The sequence below is a fragment of the Ovis canadensis genome, chromosome 17 (genome assembly GCF_042477335.2).
Source record: "Ovis canadensis isolate MfBH-ARS-UI-01 breed Bighorn chromosome 17, ARS-UI_OviCan_v2, whole genome shotgun sequence".
In the NCBI taxonomy this organism is placed as follows: domain Eukaryota; kingdom Metazoa; phylum Chordata; class Mammalia; order Artiodactyla; family Bovidae; genus Ovis; species Ovis canadensis.
This window is the reverse complement of record NC_091261.1, coordinates 78,445,253-78,467,240: the sequence shown is the minus strand read 5'-3', so window position 1 is coordinate 78,467,240 and position 21,988 is coordinate 78,445,253. Positions and strand designations below refer to the sequence as shown.

Genomic DNA, 21,988 nt, shown 5'->3' with positions numbered 1-21,988 from the left:
CTCACATGCTAGTAAAGTAATGCTCAAAATTCTCCAAGCCAGGCTTCAGCAGTATGTGAACCATGAACTTTCAGATGTTCAAGCTGGTTTTAGAAAAGGCAGAGGACCAGAGGTCAAATTGCCAGCATCCACTGGATCATGGAAAAAGCAAGAGAGTGCCAGAAAAACACCTACTTCTGCTTTATTGACTATGCCAAAGCCTTTGACTGTGTGGATCACAATAAACTGTGGAAAATTCTGAAAGAGATGGGACTACCAGACCACCTGATCTGTCTCTTGAGAATCCTATATGCAGGTCAGGAAGCAACAGTTAGAACTGGACATGGAATAACAGACTGGTTCCAAATAGGAAAAGGAGTATGTCAAGGCTGTATGTTGTTACCCTGCTTATTTAACTTATATGCAGAGCACATCATGAGAAACACTGGGCTGGAAGAAACACAAGCTGGAATCAAGATTGCCGGGAGAAATATCAATAACCTCAGATATGCAGATGACACCACCCTTATGGCAGAAAGCAAAGAGGAACTAAAAAGCCTCTTGATGAAAGTGAAAGAGGAGAGTGAAAAAGTTGGCTTAAAGCTCAACATTCAGAAAACGAAGATCATGGCATCCGGTCCCATCACTTCATGGGAAATAGTTGGGGAAACAGTGGAAACAGTGGCGGACTTTATTTTTTTGGGCTCCCAAATCACTGCAGATGGTGACTGCAGCCATGAAATTAAAGGACTGTTACTTCTTGGAAGGAAAGTTATGACCAACCTAGATAGCATATTAAAAAGCAGATACGTTACTTTGCTAGCAAAGGTCAGTCAATCAAGGCTATGGTTTTTCCTGTGGTCATGTATGGATGTGAGAGTTGGACTGGAAGAAAGCTGAGCGCCGAAGAATTGATGCTTTTGAACCGTGGTGTTGGAGAAGACTCTTGAGAGTCCCTTGGACTGCAAGGAGATCCAACCAGTCCCTTCTGAAGGAGATCAGCCCTGGGATTTCTTTGTAAGGAATGATGCTAAAGCTGAAACTCCAGTACTTTGGCCACCTTATGTGAAGAGTTGACTCATTGGAAAAGACTCTGATGCTGGGAGGGATTGAGGACAGGAGGAGAAGGGGACGACAGAGGATGAGATGGCTGGATGGCATCACTGACTCGATGGACTTGGGTTTGGGTGAACTCTGGGAGTTGGTGATGGACAGGGAGGCCTGGCATGCTGCGATTCATGGGGTTGCAAAGAGTCAGACACGACTGAGCGACTGAACTGAACTGAAAGTAGCAGGTAAAAGTATTGCATCCAGTAATTCCTGAACATAGGGGCCATTTTAAGTTTAATTTACACTAAAAGTAAGAAAGCCATGTTCCTCCCACAACATTTCAAAATCATGAGCTATCTAAAGCATATCTACTTTTAATATAAATATTGGCAGTTTTGTCATTGGCTAAAAGATTCAGTTCAGTCACTCAGTCATGTCCGACTTTGCGACCTCATGGCCTACAGCACACCAGGCCTCCCTGTCCATCCTCAAGTCCCAGAGCTTACCCAAATTCATGTCCATAGAGTCGGTGATGCCATCCAACCATCTCATTCTCTGTCATCCCCTTCACCTCCTCCCTTCAATCTTTCCCTGCATCAGGGTCTTTTCCAGTGAGTCAGCTCTTCGCATCATGTGGCCAAAGTATTGGAGTTTCAGCTTCAACATCAGTCGTTCCAATGAACACTCAGGACTGATCTCCTTTAGAATGGACTGGTTGGATCTCGTTGCAGTCCAAGGGACTCTCAAGAGTCTTCTCCAACACCAAGGTTCAAAAGCATCAATTGTTTGGCACTCAGCTTACTTGTAGTCCATACATCCGTATATGACTACTGGAAAAACCATAGGTTTGACCTTTTTCGGCAAAGTGATGTCTCTGCTTTTTAATATGCTGTCTAGGTTGGTCATAGCTTTTCTTCCAAGGAGCAAGCTAGCATATTGGCATGCTTCATGTTACTATGCTTTGCTTTACTGCACTTTGCAGATGCTGCATTTTTTTTTCTTTTTTTTTTTTCTTACAAATGGAAGGTTTGTGGCAACTTTGCTTTGAGCAAGTTTATTGCTGGCATTTTTTCCTCCCTAATAGCGTTTACTCACTTCATATCTCTATGTCACATTTTGGTAATCCTCACAATATTTCAAAAAATTTTTATTTGTTATGGTTATCTGTGATGCTAGTATTGTGGTTATTTTGGGGCACAGTTAATTGCACCCATATAAGATGCCAGACTTAATTGGTAAATGTTGTATGTGTCCTGACTGCAATGTAGGTGGTCTCTGGGTCAGGAAGATCCCCTGGAGAAGGAGGTGGCTACCCACTTCAGAATTCTTGCCTTGAGAATCCCATGGACAGAGGAGCCTGGCGGTTTGTGGTCTGTGGAGTTACAAAAAGTCAGACACGACTGAGTGCTAACACTGCACCATCATTGGATGAATGGATTTTTTATAATTCTAGCTGTTGTGTTTTGTGGACCTGTTAGTTTTGCTTTTCTGTGAGGCACATATATTGGATGCGAAAGGTAAAGGAGAATCTGCTGCTTCTGTCACTCCCTTTATAGCCATCACTGTCTTGTTTCTTGTAACTCAAGTTAGGTTTTGGTCTCTTGTTCCATTGCAAAAAACAAGCCTGAAGAGATGGGACAGGAGAAAAGCCCCTACAGACAGATCTGCTGGGTTTTGAGGAGTGATTTTCTTTCTTCCCCTTGAAGGGGAGAAACCTTTTTTCACTGGTACTTTTAAAGCTCTTCGACTATAAAGAATCACCAATTTTGGACAAGTGCAACACAGAATGCTCAGAGGACCTGAGCTTTTAAACTTTGGAGGTCTAAACTTTATTGTTGGCCACTGTTAAGTCTGTCTGGTATTTCGAAGGAATACTGAGCACTGCAAATAGGCACTGAAGGGGTAAATTTATTAAACCTGCGGGGGAGAAAAGTGCTGCTGTAATGAACATGTAAAGATAAGGAAGTGAAACAGCCTCATTACTGACATGGAGAAAGTTGTAGGGGTCTGGATAGAAGATCAAACCAGCTACAACATTCCTTTAAGCCAAAGCCTAATCTGCAGTAAGGACCTAATTCTCTTGACTACTGTGAAGGCTGAGAGAGGCGAGGAAGCTGCAGAGGAAGAAACTGAAGTTAGTAGAGGTTGGTTTATGAGGTTTAAGGAAAGAAGCTGTTTCCATAACAGGAAAGTGGACTATGAGACTGCAAGTGCTGACATAGAAGCCAGTTAACCAGAAGACCTCACTAAGGTAATTAATGAAGATGGCTACACTAGACAACAGAGCTTCAGTGTAGATGAAACAGCCTTCTGTTGGAAGGAGATGCCATCTAGGACTTTCATAGCTACAGAGAAGTCAGTGCCTGACTTTGAAGCTTCAAAGGACAGGCTGACTCTTATTAAGGGCTAATGCAGCTAGTCGCTTTAAGTTGAAGCCAATGCTATTCACTATTCAAGAAATCCTACGGTACTTAGGAATTATGCTAAATCTGTCTACCTGGATGACAGTACATCTGTTGACAGCATGGTTTACTGACTGTTTTAAGCCCACTGTTGAAATCTATTGCTCAGAAAACAAGATTTGTTTCAAAATAGTACTGCTCATTGACAATGCACCTGCTCACCCAAGAGCTCTGCTCATACAAATGATGCTATTATGAATATCCTGGTATATATAGCTTTGTTTACATAGGTTAATGTATCTGAAGTCTAATTTACTAGAAGTAGGAAAAACTTCTAGAATTTGAAGGGTGTGTATCTTTTGCATTTTTTTTTTTTTTAGGTATTCCTAAATTGTTCTATGATTACACCAGCTTGCACTTCGACCAGCAATGTATGGGTGGGACTTTTTCTTTATCCTCTTACCATTAAAATGTATTTTTTACCCCCCATTAGTAGGAGAGGTGAAAAGTGATATTTCACGGGTTGATTTTCTTTTAAAATAATTGAAGCCACACATTAAAAAATATGATTAAAAGCCATATGAATTTCCTTTCTCATGATGTGCCTGTGCATATTCTTATCTTTTTCCACTGGATTTAAAAAAAATTTTTATTTGTAGATTTTTAAATAGTAAGGGCTTCCCTTGTGGCTCAGCTGTTAAAGAATCTGCCTGCAATGTGGAAGACCTGGTTTGATCCCTGGGTTGGGAAGATCCCCTGGAGAAGGGAAAGGCTACCCCAGTACAGTCCATGGGGTTGCAAAGAGTCAGACACGGCTGAGAGACTTTTACTTTTCTTTCACTATATAGTAAGCAAATTAGCTTTTTATCGTGTATTACAAATATATTTTTTTTAACCTACTTGTGACTCATCTTTTTACTTTTTTTAAAAATAATTTTTTCCATGCAGATATTTAAAACTGATAAGCATTTTTTATATCATTTGAATAGTCAAAATTTATAGCAGGACTGGAGCTATGTTAAGTAATTGTATGTGGCTGAATAGGTCTGAGTCAATTTGGTCCATATGTTATTGGCGCTACTGTCCTTTTAAGATGAGTCTATCAGAGGGTCAGAAGAAAACATCAACAATGTTAACGGATGTTGACATTCATAAATTATACCTAATGAAATATGTGAGGAAAGAATATCAGAGGAATTAAGTGGTATTTCAAAACTTTGGTTTTTTTTGGTCTTCTTGAGTGGTACTGTATATTCACCCTAGTAGTCTATGAATTTTATATGGCCATTTATTCCAGGTACTATATAATCTGAGAAATACATGCAAACCTTTAAAAAAAACCTCTCTGTATTGCCAAATTTATCAATTGCAGAGAAGATAGAGAAGGACAAGGGAAATTATATCTCTTTTAAAAAATCATACACAAAAATTGCCTTTTCCTAGCATCCTAAGGACCACATTGTAACCAGCTGAGTAGACTCAGGCATATTTTGACAAATTAGATGCTTCTGTGGACATTTACTAGAGTGTGTTTTCCTCTTACATTTGAGGGCATTTGGTGGTGAAGATGGTGTTGGAGTTCTCTAGTATTTATAATCTTTCTGCAGTAGCACTAACTTTTTCATGATGTTTTTCTTTGCTCTCAGAGGCATTACCTAATAGTTTACATCAGTATTTCGAGCATTTTCTCGTCCAGCTAGGTACTCCACCGAAAAGATACTTTGATCTTATTATGTATTGTAGCTATCTCCTCTATCAGATTTACAGTGTGTGAAATAACTCTTAGCAGGCTTCCCTGATAGCTCAGGTGGTAAAGAATCTGCCTCCAATGCAGGAGACCCCAGTTTCATTCCTGGGTAGGGAAGATCTGCTGGAGAAGTGACAGCCTACCTACTTCAGTATTCTTGGGCTTCCCTTGTGCGGGAGACCTGGGTTTGATCCCTGGGTTGGACAGATCCCCTGGAGAAGGGAAAGGCTACCCACCCCAGTGTTTTGGCCTGGAGGACTCCATGGACTGTTGAAGTGTCTTCCACTAAAGAAGAAACTTAATTTAACTTTGTTCATCCCAGTCTCCTGAGGACCTAGGGGTTCCTTAGAACATGTTTTGGAAAATGTTACTTTGTATTACTGTATATGGAGATAATAGAATGCAGACTCTTTTCTTAATATGATTCTTATCTATTTTGAAGTAGAACCAAATTACCCTGAGAAGCAAGGAATGCTGTAATAGTAGGATTATGTCTTTTTCACTTTTAGGCCACATGTGAACCTAACGAATTTTACTTCTGTTACTGTTACTGCTCTTTTTATGTTGTACCCCTGAATTTTCAAATGTTGAATTTGTTCTATAATTTATGGATAGTACTGCCCTTAAGTAGAGTCATGATGATGACTGTTTCCCAAAATGAAATGTCTTATACATTGTTAAATGTCTTATATTAATCCATTAGTTTGGTGTGGCTGAAATCATTAAAAAATTAATCAAGACTCTTCAGGAAAATCCTGGTCATTTGCTCAATGTTCCATAGTCCATTCACTTTCAAGCAATATGTTTCATGATCATAATTAAAAAAACAGAAACAGAACCCTAACCAGAGTATACATTATTGGCTATTTCTATATTCGTACGAGGAATTTGAGGGATATAATTTGGGTGCTGATACTTGAAATTTCTAGGAAATTTTAAATTGTCCTAGAAAGCTAGGATATGATATCCCTTTGAGTAGAGGAAAAAATCTACTTCCCTCTGTGGGAGATTGGCTTTGTCTTCTTCTTCCTCTTTGTGGAGTCTGTTCTTTTTTAATGCAACTACTTCTGTGAGGAGTCTGTTACTTTTGTACCTGTTGCATCTGTTACCTATTAGGTCTGTCCACTTCTGAATGGAGGGACTAGACTGGGTCTTAAAGGAAGACGTGAGGAAGGAAATTAAATTTTTTGTTTTTATTTCACTTAGGGCAAGCCTACTTGAAATTGCAAACTGTTTGTCTTGATACTGCTGTCTTAAGCATCTATCCTTGGGATTCTAATGCAGTTTCTAATTTTCCTTTTTTAAAAATGAATAACATTTGACTCATTTATTCCTTTTCGTTTTAAGGTCACTGCTATAAAGTCATAGAAAACTTAGTGATTTGGAAAAATCAACGTCAGAGACAGGGCTTAAATTGCCAAGATACAATTTACAGCAGATTTTTTTTTTCTTTTTGATGATCTCCAAAAATGTGGTGGTAGGCAAATTATAGTTACCAAATTTGCCAGTCTAAAAAGATTCCTTGGTACATGAAAATTTATTTTTTAAAAGGTTATTATTTTTTTAAATTTAAGACTTACATGTGCTCATTACATCACATTGGGTTAAAAGAAAATTTTAAGAAAATAACTCATAATCTTGTATCCAAAGATATCTTAGCATAGTTGATATTTTGATCTTATTCCTTTTGTTAATTTCCTAAATGCAGCCATCTTAACATAATTGAGATCATATTGTCTGCATTGGTTTGCATTTTGTTTTTTTCTTAGTATAACTTTAAATTGTCAAGGAAAAGCCTGATTATTTTTTGCGTTTATTTGTTTATTCATCTCTCAAACAAAAAATATATGCATATATAAATATGTATTTTTGTAACTATATGTGTATATAGGAGAACAGATACATATATACATATGTATTTAAGGTACTATGTTTGCTGCTTCTTGGAAAGTGTGTTGTCTTTCTGGGCATAAAAGTTAACTGTAGTATAAAGCAGACTATGAAGAATGTCCATATTCTTTTGAAATTTCAACAAGGAACCTCTCTGGATTAACTGAACTTTATCTCACAAAGTTTTTTTGTTTGTAGATTCCTCTCTTTGGTGCTAAGACTATTGGCCGGAGAAGTCCTGATGGACCAGTGCTGAGCAAAGCTGAATTTGTTGAGAAAGTTCGTCAGAGTAATCAGGCCTGTCATGATGGAGATTTCCACACAGCTATTGTTCTGTACAATGAAGCCCTGGCTGTTGACCCTCAGAACTGTATCTTATACAGCAATAGATCTGCAGCCTATATGAAAATCCAGCAGTATGACAAGGCACTGGATGATGCAATCAAAGCTCGACTTCTCAATCCCAAGTGGCCAAAGGTAGAAATTTCCTTTACTTTCACAGAACTTTTTGTGCTTTCTTATTTTAATGTAACATTTTATTGACTGAGTACAGTTATTAATATTTTAATAGTCTGTACTTCAGCAAGATGTGGAATTGGCTTCATTGAGCCGGTACACTAGTGTATGCCTTCCTTTTTTATACTTTGGAAGTATGCTTTCTGTGTCTAATTCTTTTCCTTTGTGTTTGAGATACACATTTTTTTTACTCCAACTTAGCTTCTTGATAGGATGCATTCTAGTTATTTATCTAAGTTTTGGATATCTCTTTTTTTGCACTGATATTTCAGATGGAGTATTATGATTGTGTTTCTTCAATTTAAAATAATTTTATTCTCTATCAACAACTGCTTGTTTTCAGAATGGTAGTTGATCAGAGAAGCTTATCTGTATTCCCTTGAATAGTTTAAGGCTTGAGTTGTTATCTTTATTTGGTATATACTTTATTTTCATTGTGCCTGTTCACCTTCTAACACCCAGTTTTAGAAATGCTTTCTCAAGATATGATTAAAGTGTTTGAGATTTTTTAAAAATTGAACTACAAACCCATTTCATTCTATATTTGGCTTTCTGTTGGACTAACAAATGTTAGTGGAAATTTCCCAGAAATTTAAAAATGATTCTTACTGTCTAATTAGTGATATGTCATAGTCATGTTGCTTTCTGCTTTAATTCTGGTAGGTATTTTTGGCTTCAGTCAGTGGAACTTCTGGTAATGCTGCTACCTTATAAGTTGTTTAGGATTCTGTAATTCCCTAAAGGATTTCTTTTACAACTATAATGACTGTAAATGAAACAAGATCTGTTTTAAAAAAAATGTTACATGACGCTGTTTGGGAGTTAGATTGCTGTTTTCAAAGGACAGACCTAGGTTCAAATTCCTTCACTTCTATTAATGACAATATGGCTTTAGATAAGTCTCTTAACATCTCTGGGGTTAAGATAAATGGAATGATAATACCTATCTTTAAGGTTATTTAAGAGTTAGAGATAATTTTTTACTTGTACATACTTGGTATTTTGTGTGTAACAGCTGTGATTGTGCATTTTTATTGAATGTTCAAATTAGTAAGTTATTCTAGCAAACCTTGGTCTGTATCCTCTCTTTTTCTTTCTTTTTTAAAACCTGTGATGATACAATGAGCCCAATAAATATAGAGTGCTTAAATTTAGATCAAGTGTCTTCATTCCTTCTTTATTGAGGTCTACTTATTTTATGTTATTATTTGTGAATAGCTTCAAACTTTTATCTTTTCCCTTTTTCTGTGTCATTTCCACTTTCTCATGTCCACTTCTTATGATTTTTGCACAGAAAATGGCTGGAAGGTGCACTTTTATGATTATAGATGAGAGATCAACTTTTAAGATAATTTCTCTCAATTTTAGTCTCTAATTTTTTTCCCTTATGATAAGTACGTTTATTGTATATTTACAATTTTCATTAATATTTCAACTCCATATTTGGCTTTAAGCAACAAGATTTAGAATTATGTAAAATATAAATTAGGGTTTGTTACTGAAGTCATGAAAGGGTCTTTCTATGTAATATGATTCATAATAAAATTAACTTATAAAGAAATTTCTACTGCATAAAAGTTTCCTTTGATAAAAACTTGCCTTTATACTTTTCTAGGAATATACTCATTAATAAAAGAAGATTCATTTCTACTCCCTTGTAAAGATATGTCTGGTAAATTTTTATCAATTCCTTTTCTTTTTGACTTTTTTGATGGGCTTTTTCATTATAATGCATTCTGAAATCTTTCTCCAACTGTCATTGTTGTCTAGTTTGATGTGGTAAAACATACCTTCCAATTTCTCTTTCTCTCTCTGTAAAAGTTAAGTTTTTATGTTAAGATCCAAGGGTTCCAGAGATTGGATGGAGAGTTTTTTATTCTCATTTATTTTGTCTGAAAGAAATAGTGATTTTGGTGTGATATGGACTTCAAAAGAAGTATGGACGAAAACACTATAAGATCCCCTCAGAAAACAAACCCAATCTCATTCTGAAACCTTTATCTCCAACTGCCTCTTAGCTGTTGTCTGTGCGTATAGTCATTCTTTCTGTGTCTGGTTTAAGAAATATTTGTCTTACTGAAAGTTGTAAAGTTTTTCTTTTCCTCTAGAATTTTTGTAGTTTTACCTTTAGGTCTGTGATTCATTTCAAATTAATTTTAGGGACTAAATGAGGTAAGGATCAAGGTTTCTTTATTTATTTTCCATATAGATAACCATGTTCCAGGTACATTTGTTGAAAAGACTATGTTTTCATCATTGAATTATCTATATCACCTTTTCCACAGACCATTTGACGGTAAAAGTGCGAGGATATTACTGCACTGTTTTGTTCCATTAATGTATTATTTATCCTTATCAAAATCATTGTTTTGATTACTATAGTTTTGTAAGTTTTGACATTAGATACTGTGAATCTTCTAACTTTATTCCTTTTCTAGGTTTTTGCTATTCTCTGTCTTTGCATTTTTATACAAGTGTAGAATCAACATCAGTTTCTTAAAAAAATCTACTAGGAAACTAATGGGATTGCATTGAATTCTTAGAGTAATTTGGAGAGAATTGCTGTCTTAACATTCCAGTCCATGAATATGGTATATCTCTCTGTTTATTTAGTTTTTATCTTATTTCTCTTTGCAACTTTCTGTCACTTTCAGTGTTCAGGTCTTTCACATCTTTTATTAAATTTATTTCTAAGTATTTTGTTTTTTGATGCTATTACAAATGTATTAAAAATTTTTCATTTAGCAATTTTAATTGCTAGTGTATAGGAAAAAGTGTGTTGTGTGACCCTGTTGAATTTTCTTTTAAAGTCTAGTAGGGCTTTTTGGATTCTCTCTGTGGATGATCTTATTGTCTGCAGGTAATGACAATTTTGCTGCTTCCTTTTTTTTTTTTTTTGGCCTTTGCCTTTTATTTCTTTTCCTTGCGCCATTGTACCAGTTAGGATATCCAGTACAATTATGAATAGAAAAGATGAGAGCAAACTTCCTCTGCTCATTCCTGATCTTAGTGCAAAGGTATGAGCTTTGTATTGTTGATGATGATGCCCTTAATCGGGTGGAGGATATTCCATTCAATTTCTGTTATGATTGAGTGTTGAATTTTGTCACATGTTTTCTTCATCTGTTGAAATAATATTTTTTCTCACTTGCTTTGGAATGTTAAGTCAGCCTTGCAGTCATGGGATAAATACCACTTTGTCATTATATATACCATTTTTATATATTGTTAGGTACAGTTAGCTATAATTTTGTCAAGAGTTTTTGCATCTGTGTTTATGAGGAATTTTGATTTGTGTTTTCTTTTCTCGTGAAGTCTTTGCTGGTTTTGGTATCAGAATGTTATTGGCCTCTTATGATGAGTTTTGAAGTGTTCCCTCTTCCTGTGTTTTCTGGAAAAAGGCTGTTTTGTCCTTAAGTATTTGGTAGAATTGACCAGTCTATTCTAGAGTCTGGTAGAATTGACCATCTTTTCATTAACTTTTCTTTGTGGGAAGGTTTTAATTATGGATTAAATTTCTTTGATATGAGGCCGTTTAAATTTTCTAATTCTTCTTGGATTAGTTTTGGTATTTTGTTTCTTTCAGTTAATTTTTACATTTAATCCAGGTTGCAAATTTATCAGCATGAAATTGTTAATAACATTCTTTTATTATTGTTTTCATTTCTGTAGGATCTATAATGGTATCCTTTCTTTCATTCCTACTGTTGTTAATTTGTATCTTCTCTTTTGTTTCATTAGTCTGCCTAGATATTGATCAATTTTGTTCATCTTTCTGTTAAATCAGTTATTAGGTTTATTGATTTTCAGTATTGTACATTTTCTCTTTCATCAATTTCTGTTCTTTATTATTTTCTTCTTTCTAAGTATTTTTCATTTAATTTGCTGTCTTTTTCATTTCCTAAGATGGGAGGTTAGGCCATTGATTTTATTAAAAAATTTTTTCTGTGTTTCTTTTTGGCTGTGCTGGGTGTGTGTTGCTTTGCACGGGCTTGGGCTTTTCTCTAGTTGTGGCAAGTGGGGGCTACTCTCTAGTTGTGGTGCATGGGCCTCATTGTGGTTTCTCTTGTTGTGGAGCACAGCCTCTAGGCACGTGGGCTTCAGTAGTTGTAGCACACAGGCTCAGTAGTTGAGGTGTGTGGGCTTTAAGGGGTGCAGACTTTTGTAGTTGTGGCAGGAGGGCTCTAGAGCATGGGCTCAGTAGCTGTGGTACATGGGCTTAGTTGCTCGGTAGTATGTGGAATCTTCCCAGACCAGGGATGGAACCTGTGTCCCCTGCACTGAGAGTGCAGTGTCCCACTGCCCTCCAGGGAAGACCTAGGCTATTGATCATAAATCTTTCTTCTTTTTTAATATAATCATTTAAACCTAAAATGTTCTCTCCAATCACTGCTTTTGCTGTATCCCACAAATTTTGACATGTTTTCATTATAATGATAATGTTAAGAATGTTTTCTAATCCTCCTTATGGTTACTTCTTTGATCCATGAGTTATTTAATGAAGTTTGTACTTCAGTTCCTAATATTTGGGTTTTTAAAAGTTATCTTATTATTGATATCTAATCTATTTCCATTGTTATTAAAGGACATACTTGGAATGATATTATTGCTTTTCAATTTACTGAGGCTTGTTTCATGGCCAGCATATGATTTATCTTGGTTAACCTACTCTGAGCAGTTGAAAAGAATGAGTATTTTGCAGTAGTGAGGTATAGCTCTATGGATATCAACTAGGTCAAGGTAGTTGATGTGAAGTGAAGTTGCTCAGTCGTGTCCAACTCTTTGCTCCCCCATGGACTGTAGCCTACCAGGCTCCTCCCTCCATGGGATTCTCCAGGCAAGAGTACTGGAGTGGGTTGCTGTTGATAGTGTTGTTCATATCTTCTTTCTCTTTGCTGACTTATTTAGGTCTAGTTATTCATCAATTGCTGGAATAAAGTTAAAATCTCCTATTAAGATTTTGGAATTGGAGATTTTCCTCTTTAATATTGATTGTCAAATTTTGCTTCATGTGTTTTGAAGCTCTGTTTTAACATAAACACTTTTATTAATATTATGCCTTTTTGAGGAATTGATCCTTTTATTATTATGCAAGGTTTCTCTTTATTTCTAGTATACTAATTTTGGTCCTAAAATCTATTTTGTTTGATATTAATATAGCCACTCTAGCTGTCTTCTGCTTACTTTTTGCTTTATGTATATTTTTCTATTTATATATTTTCAATCTCTCCCAGCTTTTACATTTAAACTTCATCTCTTTTGAATAGCATATAATTGTGTCTTGCTTTTTAAGTCAGTTTTGGCAGTCTTTGTCTCTTAAGTGGATTTTTGTCCACTAACATTTAATGTGATCATCAATGCTATTGATTTTGCCTTTACCATTTTATTTCTGTTTTTGTCTCTGTTACTCTTTTCCTGCTATTTATTGGTTTATTTGAAATCTTTTTGAGTTGATTTTTTTTTCTTGTGAGTTTGCCATTGTTTTCAGTGGTTGTTGATGATATTGTTTGGCTAGTAATTTTCTTGATTAGAATAAAACTACATTATTTCTTGAATTGAAGCTTCAGCTTCAATACAGATATTGTCTTTAGTTGAATTGCTTTGAACTTGCTTCATACATGTTAACTCAAGGATTATCCAGAGATGTTGGAAGGAAGAATTTGTGTATTCCTTTTCTGCCTCTTTTCCTTCTGAGATCCCCTTCTTCCTTGGCTAAAGACTATGACTTTTTTGTGCTTCGGTAGTCTGATTCCACAGACTACCAAGAGACAGCACTCTTGTCCTGCTCACTTGCCATCAGCACTTCATCTCTGTACCCTGAAACTGGAAACTCATTTCACAGCTTTCTTCCTCCAGGATCCACTGCTTCTCATTACTCTCCAGTGCTTTCAGTTGTCACATTTCTCCATTTATTTCTTGCTATTCTGCTGACAGACCTGTTCTTGTTGATCCGCTCATTTCCCTTTTCTTTTTGTTTATGCCAAGCTTTATGCCTGGGGTTTTTGTCCCTGCTGCCATGGGGTCTCAAAGAGTGGGACTAGACTGAAGCAACTTAGCATGCACCTACTATTATTGGGCTACATAAGTGAAAGTTGCTCAGTCGTGTCGGACTCTTTGTGACCCCACGGACTGTATGGAATTCTCCAGGCCAGAATACTGGAGTGAGTAGCCGATTCCTTCTCCAGGGGATCTTCCCAATCCAGGGATCGAACCCAGGTCTCCCACATTGCAGGCAGATTCTTTACCAGCTGAGCCACCAAGAAACCCCACTGGGCTACATAGAATAGGTCCAACTCAACTCTTATTTTAAAAAATTCAGTTCAGTTCAGTTTCTCAGTTGTGTTTGACTCTTTGCAACCTTCCCTGTCTGTTGCCAACTTGCAGAGTTTACTCAAACTCATGTCCATTAAGTCAATGTTGCCATCCAGCCATCAGCCATACTTCAGCCAGTACATAGCTTTGACTAGATGGACCTTTGTTGGCAAAGTAATGTGTCTGCTTTTCAATATGCTGTCTAGGTTGGTCACAACTTTTCTTCTAAGGAGTATGCATCTTTTAATTTCATGGCTGCAGTCACCATCTGCAGTGATTTTGAAACCCCCCAAAATTAAGTCTGTCTTTAGGAAAACAAAAGGTAGTCAAGGCTATGGTTTTTCCAGTAGTCATGTATGGATGTGAGAGTTGGACTGTGAAGAAGACTGAGCGCTGAAGAATTGATGATTTTGAACTGTGGTGTTGGAGAAGACTCTTGAGAGTCCCTTGGACTGCAAGGAGATCCAACCAGCCCTGGGATTTCTTTGGAAGGAATGATGCTAAAGCTGAAATTCCAGTACTTTGGCCACCTCATGTGAAGAGTTGACTCACCGGAAAAGACCCTGATGCTGGGAAAGACTGAAGGCAGGAGGAGAAGGGGATGACAGAGGATGAGATGGCTGGATGGCATCATTGACTTGATGGATGTGAGTCTGAGTGAACTCTGGGAGTTGGTGATGGACAGGGAGGCCTGGCATGCTGCGATTCATGGGGTCGCAGAGTTGGACGCAGCTGAGCGACTGAGCTGAACTGAGGTCTAATTAGTTTATAGTATTGTTCAAGTCTTCTGTGGTCCTGTTCATTATTGGAAGTTTTGACGTCCCTAACTATCATTGTTGAATTTTCTTTTTCTCCCTTTACTTCTGTTAGTTTTGTTTCATGTATTTTGGGGGCTCTGTTGTTTGGTGTTAATACTTATATGATTTTATGTCTTTCTGAAAGATTGATCATTTTGTCATAAAATATCCTTGGTCTGTAGTAACAATTTTTGCTGTAAATCTATTTTGTCTGATATTAATATAGCACCATTTCTATTTTGGTTGTTGCTTACATGATATATCTTTCCCCATACTTTTCCTTTCAACTTGTTACTTTGAAACTAACATGAGTATCTTGTAGATAGTCTATGACTATATCATGGTTTTGTCTTTTAGTAACAATCTATTCTGCCAATCCCTCTCCTTTGATTGTAGTGTCTAATTCATTTATATTTAATGTAACTGCTGAATAGGTAGGGTTTATACCTTTTTTTAATATGTTTTCTATATGACTTTTTAGATGTCTTATTTGTTTTTTTGGTGTCTTTTTTTCTGTTCTCTTCTGCATGACTTCCTTTTTTATGTTAAATGTTTTCTTATGTACCATTTCTATTTCCTTGTTTTTTTTTCTATGTATATTTTTATATTTATATATTTTTACTATATATATATTTAGTTATTTTCCCGGTGGTTGCCCTAGGAGTTATAATTAACATCTTTATTTAAAACATATAGTTTGAATTTATATAAATTTAGTTTCAAAAATATATGAAACTTTGCTATGATATAGCTTCATTCCTGTCTCCTTCCTTTATGCTATTTGTTGTCCTACAAATGACATCTTTATATATTATAAGTCTTTCAGCATAATCTTACAATTATTACTTTATGCCATTGTCTTTTAAATGAAACAATTTCTACTTCTTAATTGGTATTCTGTTTTTGGTGAGACATTGTGCTCAGGCTTTCCTTTAATTTTTTTTTCTTTAATTCCTTAGACATGGTTTTCTTTAGAACTTTGAATATGTTTATAGTGCTGGCTGAAAGTTTTTGTCTCCTAAGTCCGATATCTGGGTTTCCTCAGGGACAGATTCTATTGCCTGCTTTTTTTTTTTTTTTGGCAGTGTATGGGCCATACCTGCCTGTTTCTTTATGTATCTCATAATTTTTTTGTTGAAAAATATGCTTTTTAAGTAGTAATATATTGTAGCTAGGGCCTTCCTGGGTGGCGCTAGTGGTAAAGAATCCACCTGCCAATGCAGAAAACAATCCCTAGGTCAGGAGATTCCCCCCGAGGAGGAAATGGCAACCCACTCCATTATGCTTGCCTGGAGAATTCCATGAACAGAAGAGCCTGGCGGGCTACAGTCCATAGGGTCTCAAAGAGTCCTACGCAGCTGAAGTGACCTAGCACACATACATATTGTAGCAACTTTGAAAACCATAGTATTCCTTGTCCCCTGGCCTGGGCTTATTGATTGTTGTTGTTGCCTTTTGTGAGTTAGTGACTTTCCTGGACTGATTTTTTAAAGTCATGTGTAGCCACTGAAGTTTCTGCCTGGCTAGCTGTTGATTGCATAGAAGTTCCTTAAATGCCTTGAACCAGTAATTCTCCCAGCCTATGAAGAGTTCTCTCTGTGTGTGGGGCATATTTTGAACATTCTGGCAACTTGCAGCGCTGTCTTAGCCTTCACTTCCTGCTTGTGTAAAACCTCAAGTTCAGCCAGAGGTAAGAGATTAGAATCATTCTCAGGTCTTTTTTGGGCATTCACATTCCTAGATTTCTAAGAATATTTTGGAGCTTTTCAGGGCCTCCTATGAACATCTAATTTTCCAGATGTTTCTTTATCTTGTTTATGCAGTTGTATTTCTTCTTCAGGCAGCTGTGATGTTAAGCTATTGTCACTGATTTTGTTTGACACATGCCCTGAGGGGAGGGCTGTTTGTACTGAGTTATCTCTGAGTCTGGTCAAATAAAGTATTAAGACCGTAGGTTTCTTAAGAAGCTGCCAAACAAGTCAGATAGTGGTAGGGATAGGGTGCTTGGAAAACTCCAAACCGTTTTTACCCCCACCATTGGTTCCTAAGCTTCTGGTTTTCACAAGTATTGTGTTTGAGAGACTGCTTGGCTTTCACATCTACCATATAGTTGGGAGAAGAGGATAAAAATAGTGTAGGGTAAAACCTCCCAAACTTGTTCTTTGAGACTCAGCTGTTTTTCTTGAAGAAACACTTCTTGGGCTGCTGCAAGTTGTTGGTTAGTTTCCAGAGTTCAAAGAAGTTGATTTTGAAAAGTTTTGCTAATGTTCTTGCTGTTTTTATGGAAAAGCAGAATTTTGGAAGTCTTATGATGCCATTTTGGAAGAGCTTCTTCATAATTTCTTTATGGAAAAATGTAAAAGACCATTGTGAGAGAAATGGAAAGTAGGAGAGTGAAAGCAGAAGCAGGCAGACCGATGATACTGCTAATTTGGACTAGACTACTGGTGTTGAATGGGAAGAAACTGAGGGGCATGACATAAGCTTTGTAAAAACTCGCTGATTGTTATAATTCTAAAGCTCTGCCTGATCCTTGTAACAACCACCTGTTATAGGTGGTAAAGTTAAATTCAGAAAGATTTAAGTAGTTTGCCTACAGTCAGAGTAAGGAAAAAAATCAGAATTAGAAATGCTATTTACCTGACTCCAGTTTTTTCCATATCTGTGCATTCTGTCTCATGACATTAAAATCAAAGTTATGAGTCAAATATTAAGTTCAGAATAAATATTTACAATAAAATAGACTGTCTTCCTTACTTAATTTCTTTGCGTAATTTCATTCCTGCTTTTAAGGAAGTGAGACTTTAGTTATTTGAAGTTTTTGGTGGACAATTGGAATGATAATCAGGAAAGAGGAAGAATGTGACACTTGCCTTAAAGTTAAGTGGTCTCTATATTTACTAGAAGTGAAATCCAGCAGAGTCAACTATTTCTTCTTTTAATGCTGTTGATTACCAGAACAAATGTTGTTACTAATTTATCATGGTTTCTTGTTATTAATATAAGCTATTATTTCATATGTCTTCCCCCCCGTGTGCAAGATGTTTATTAGGGAGTAGCCCAGGAACAACCTTATGCTCCTGGAAGGGAAGAGGGGAAGAGGCAGGATGGCAGAGAGAAGACAAGCTGTGCTGAAGCCTAAACTCATATGTCTTAAAACATGATTTTATGACAGGCTTATTATTTGTATGCCATTGAAGCTATATTTCAGGTATTATAGGTTAATCTGTAAGTTGTATGTTCATACATACATATTTTTCTTATTACAAAAGTAACTCAAAATTATTTTTGGAAAAATCTCGGACAATAAAAATTATATTCCTCTCATTCCATTCCTTATCCTCCATTCCAGTTCTAGAGTTAACTGTTTTTATTCAATTTCAATATTTTGAGATATTTTATGATATATGTACAACTATACACACATACATGAATCCAGTTTAGTATTTTTGACTTTTTATTTAAGAAGAAGATAAAAGTCTCTAGTAAGAGATGAGGTAGAGTGGTTGAGGGCTTTTGTGTTTTCTTGGGTACATGTGAAAAGGCACAAAGTAGTCTTTGTTTCTTTGTTCTAGAAAAGACTAGAGATGATGGACAAAGTATATTTTCTAGTTGCTACCATTTACTTGGTAGCTTTTTATATTTGTTGCTGAAGTGAGTTTTAAGCTCACCGGTCATTTACTTATGTTTACATTAAGTTTTTATTTTATTCTTGTTGATTTGAGATGAAAATTGCAGTTTTTACTGAGAGGAATTTTTCTCATAAATGTGAGCCTGAGGTAATGCAGAGTACACACCATCTCCTTGGAAACCAGACTTTCGTGGGATAGAACCAAGTACTTTTAAGATGGGTACTTTATCCTTAGGAAATGATTCAGGAAGTCTGGCAAGAAGGGAAGTCTTGCTGTAAAGGAAATTCAGGAAATGGGAACTTAGTTATTAAAATCTCAGGTTTGTTTGTCATAATTCATTTCAAGAATGTTCTAATGACCAAGCTATAAACATATGGTAAGTAACAATTTCACTTCCAGTTCCTAGATGGTACGAATTTATCAGTAAGGAAAGGGAATGCATTGTTTTAAATGAAGTGAAAATTTTACTGTTGTTTATACTTGACAGTTGATTGAACTGTAGATGTACGCTTTGGGGGAGATAGTATTCAAAATGTATTAGGACACTCAACTTTTCTGTTTCTCTTGTTCCGTAATAAAGGGTTGGTAACATTTTTTATGTTAATGAAAAGAGAAAAACTAACTTAGGGGTTTCCACAGCCATTTCAGAAAAATATTTTTCAATAGTCTCAAAGAAACATTTCCGATTAAAGTTATGAAAGCAACTCAAACAATGGCAAGGAAGTGTTTTTCCAAAACCTTTTTTTAAATGATAAGATTGTTAGATGACCAATATGTGTAAAAAAAAAAAAAAGAATCTTTTTTTTTAAATTGAGGTATTACTACTACCAGAATTGGAAAATTCTTCTTTTATTTGTGTTACTTTTTAGCAACACTGGAAGTCACTGAGTAAAGCTAGTCATTGATTAAATTTACTGATTTTCCCCCTTCCCCCCTTATAAGAGATTATACTGTTTTAGTTTTGAAGAGTACTACTAAAAGCATTATTTATTATATTTTAAAAGATAAAAAATATTTTACCTTCAGATGGCTTTCTAGAATGTTGACACTATTACCTTCATTTGAATTCTTTGGAACGAGTATGTTCTCATTAATTTGAGGGAAATGTTTTTTCATGTTAATTGAAATTCAGTGAGGCTTTTAAGAATTGAAGTTAGAATTGCTTCATGTGTTTATTAACATAGATATTTTTTGAGATGTAATATACTCTTTTGTCAAAGAATCTCATTTACTTTTGTTTTTAGTTTGAAATATTTTCATGTATTTATTAATTTAGATATTTCTCTTATCAAAGCATTTATAAATTTTATTTTCTTACTTAGTTTTATATTTTTAATTTTGAAATAATGGGAAACATGCAGAGAAGTTGTGATATTAGTTCAAAGAACTCCTGTATATCTCTCATCTGGATCCCCCAGTTGCTAACATTTTTCCATATTTGGTTTATAATTCTCTTTTCCTATAACTGTTACTGTTGTTTTCTGAACCATTTGAGAATGAATTGTGGACATGATGTCCCATTACCCCTAAACCCTTCAACAAGTACTGAATATAACCACAGTACAACCCTTTGATACAATACTGCTATCTAATCCGCAGACCCTATTCAGATTTCACGGATGCTCTGGTAGTATTTTTTATAAATACCTTTCCCTTTCTGGTCCAGAATTAAGTACCTAGAAAGAAGTATATTAGGAATCTAGATCAGATAGATGGACTGTAGTATCCAAGCCTGTACCACGTGCTTACATTACAAGTAACTTATTTAATTGACTGGATTCTGGGTTCTAATTGTTATTCCCTTGGTTTGTTCCCTGACTTTTGATGACTAAAATAATACATTTTTTATCCTTTGTTCTGGATTGTCAGGCTTTGCTCATACTACCTAGCCTGGTTTGGACTTTTTGCCTGACTCTTGATCCTAGCAGTCAGTTTCATCTGTCTTTTTTTGTTTCATTCACATAATAATGGAGCTTCCCTCATAGCTCAGTTGGTAAAGAACCTGCCTGCAATGCAGGAATCCCCGGTTAGATTCCTGGGTCGGGAAGATCCTCTGGAGAAGGGATAGGCTACCCACTCCAGTATTCTTGGCTTCCCTTGTGGCTCAGCTGTTAAAGAATCCACTTGCAATGTGGGAGACCTGAGTTCGATTCCTGAGTTGGGAAGAACCCCTGAGAAGGTAAAGGCTACCCACTCCAGTATTCTGGCCTGGAGAATTCCATGGACTGTATAGTCCATGGGGTCACAAAGAGTCAGACATGACTGAGCGACCTTCACTTTCACATAATGATATATATGGGATAAATAATATTCAAGTCTCTTCTGTGTAGGAAGTAGGCAACATATGAAACTACTGGCATTCAGGGTAGTTTCATGTGTCACAGCCTGTATTAGGACAATATAAAGCTGAACAGAGTTGCATGCCTAGAACTGTGTGTGTGTGTAGAATATGATCTGCTGTGAATCTTAGGGTAGGCAGAACATGCTTGGCAGTTATTTTGGATTATGTACCTTCATGTAGGCTCTGTAATCTTAGTCTGTTTTACTCACATAGAGAAACTTCTTATATGGTAGCTTATTTAGTGAGTGAGTGAACTAAAGAAATCATATTCTATTACTTAGAATCGATTCACAGCCAATTTTGGAATAGAATGTTATAGAAAGAATACTAACTACCTGAGAATTAAATAGCTGATACTAGTATGATACAGATTTGCATCAGTTTCTAAAAGTTGGAGGTTTATTTCCTATAGATAAGTTTATTATGATTCTAGTCATTAAATGGAGAAGCTTTTAAGTTAGTTGAAAACAGGCATTATAAGAGTTGGCTAGCTTCTAAATGGTAGATTTTCCAAGGAGAAAGTTAGATTATGAAGTGGCATAAACTTCTGATTAACAGTCATGCTTTCACCTAAATGTAAAGCCAGACACTGTAAAACTGTCAGAGGAAAACATAGGCGAAATTCTCTTTGACAAATTGCAGTGACATCTTTTTTGACCCACCTCTTAAAATAATGAAAGTAAAAACAAAAATGAACAAATGGGACCTAATTAAAAGCTTTTGTCCAACAAAGGGGACCATAAAAAGACAACCTTCAGAATGGGAGAAGATATTTGCAAATGAAGACAGTGACAAGGGATTAATTTCCAAAATATACAGTGCAGCTCAATATTAAAAAAAAAAAAAACAACTGAATCAAAAAATGGGTGGAAGACCTAAGTAGACATTTCTCCAAAGAAGATATACAGATGGCCAACACACACATGAAAAGGTGCTCAACATCACTAATTATTAGAGAAATGCAAATCAAAACTACAATAAGATATCACCTCATACTGATCAGAATGGCTATCATCAAAAAATCTATAGACAATAAATGCTGGAGAGGGTGTGAAGAAAAGGGAAGCCCCTTACACTGTCAGTGGGAATGTAAATTGGTACAGCCACTGTGGAGAACGGTGTGGGGTTGCTTAAACTGAAAATAGAAGCACATGTGACCCAGCAGTCCCACACCTGGGCATATAACTGGAGAAAAGTATAGTTCCAGAAGACGCATGCACTCCAGTGTTCATCGCAGCACAATTGAAAATAACCAGGATGTGGAAGCATGTCTGCCAGCAGAAGAATGGATAAAGAAGTTGGAGCACGTACATACACAATGG

The 21,988-nt window shown here is 36.0% G+C and overlaps 1 protein-coding gene across 2 annotated transcripts in view; it reads left to right on the top strand.

Annotated features, from left to right (window-relative positions):
- TTC28 (tetratricopeptide repeat domain 28) overlaps positions 1-21,988 on the top strand; it is a 565,861-nt gene that overhangs the window by 14,761 nt on the left and 529,112 nt on the right. For both annotated transcript variants that reach the window (XM_069557167.1, XM_069557166.1), the window contains exon 2: positions 7,267-7,545. In XM_069557167.1, the coding sequence (XP_069413268.1) occupies positions 7,267-7,545 (279 nt within the window). The remainder of the gene's footprint in view (positions 1-7,266; positions 7,546-21,988) is intronic.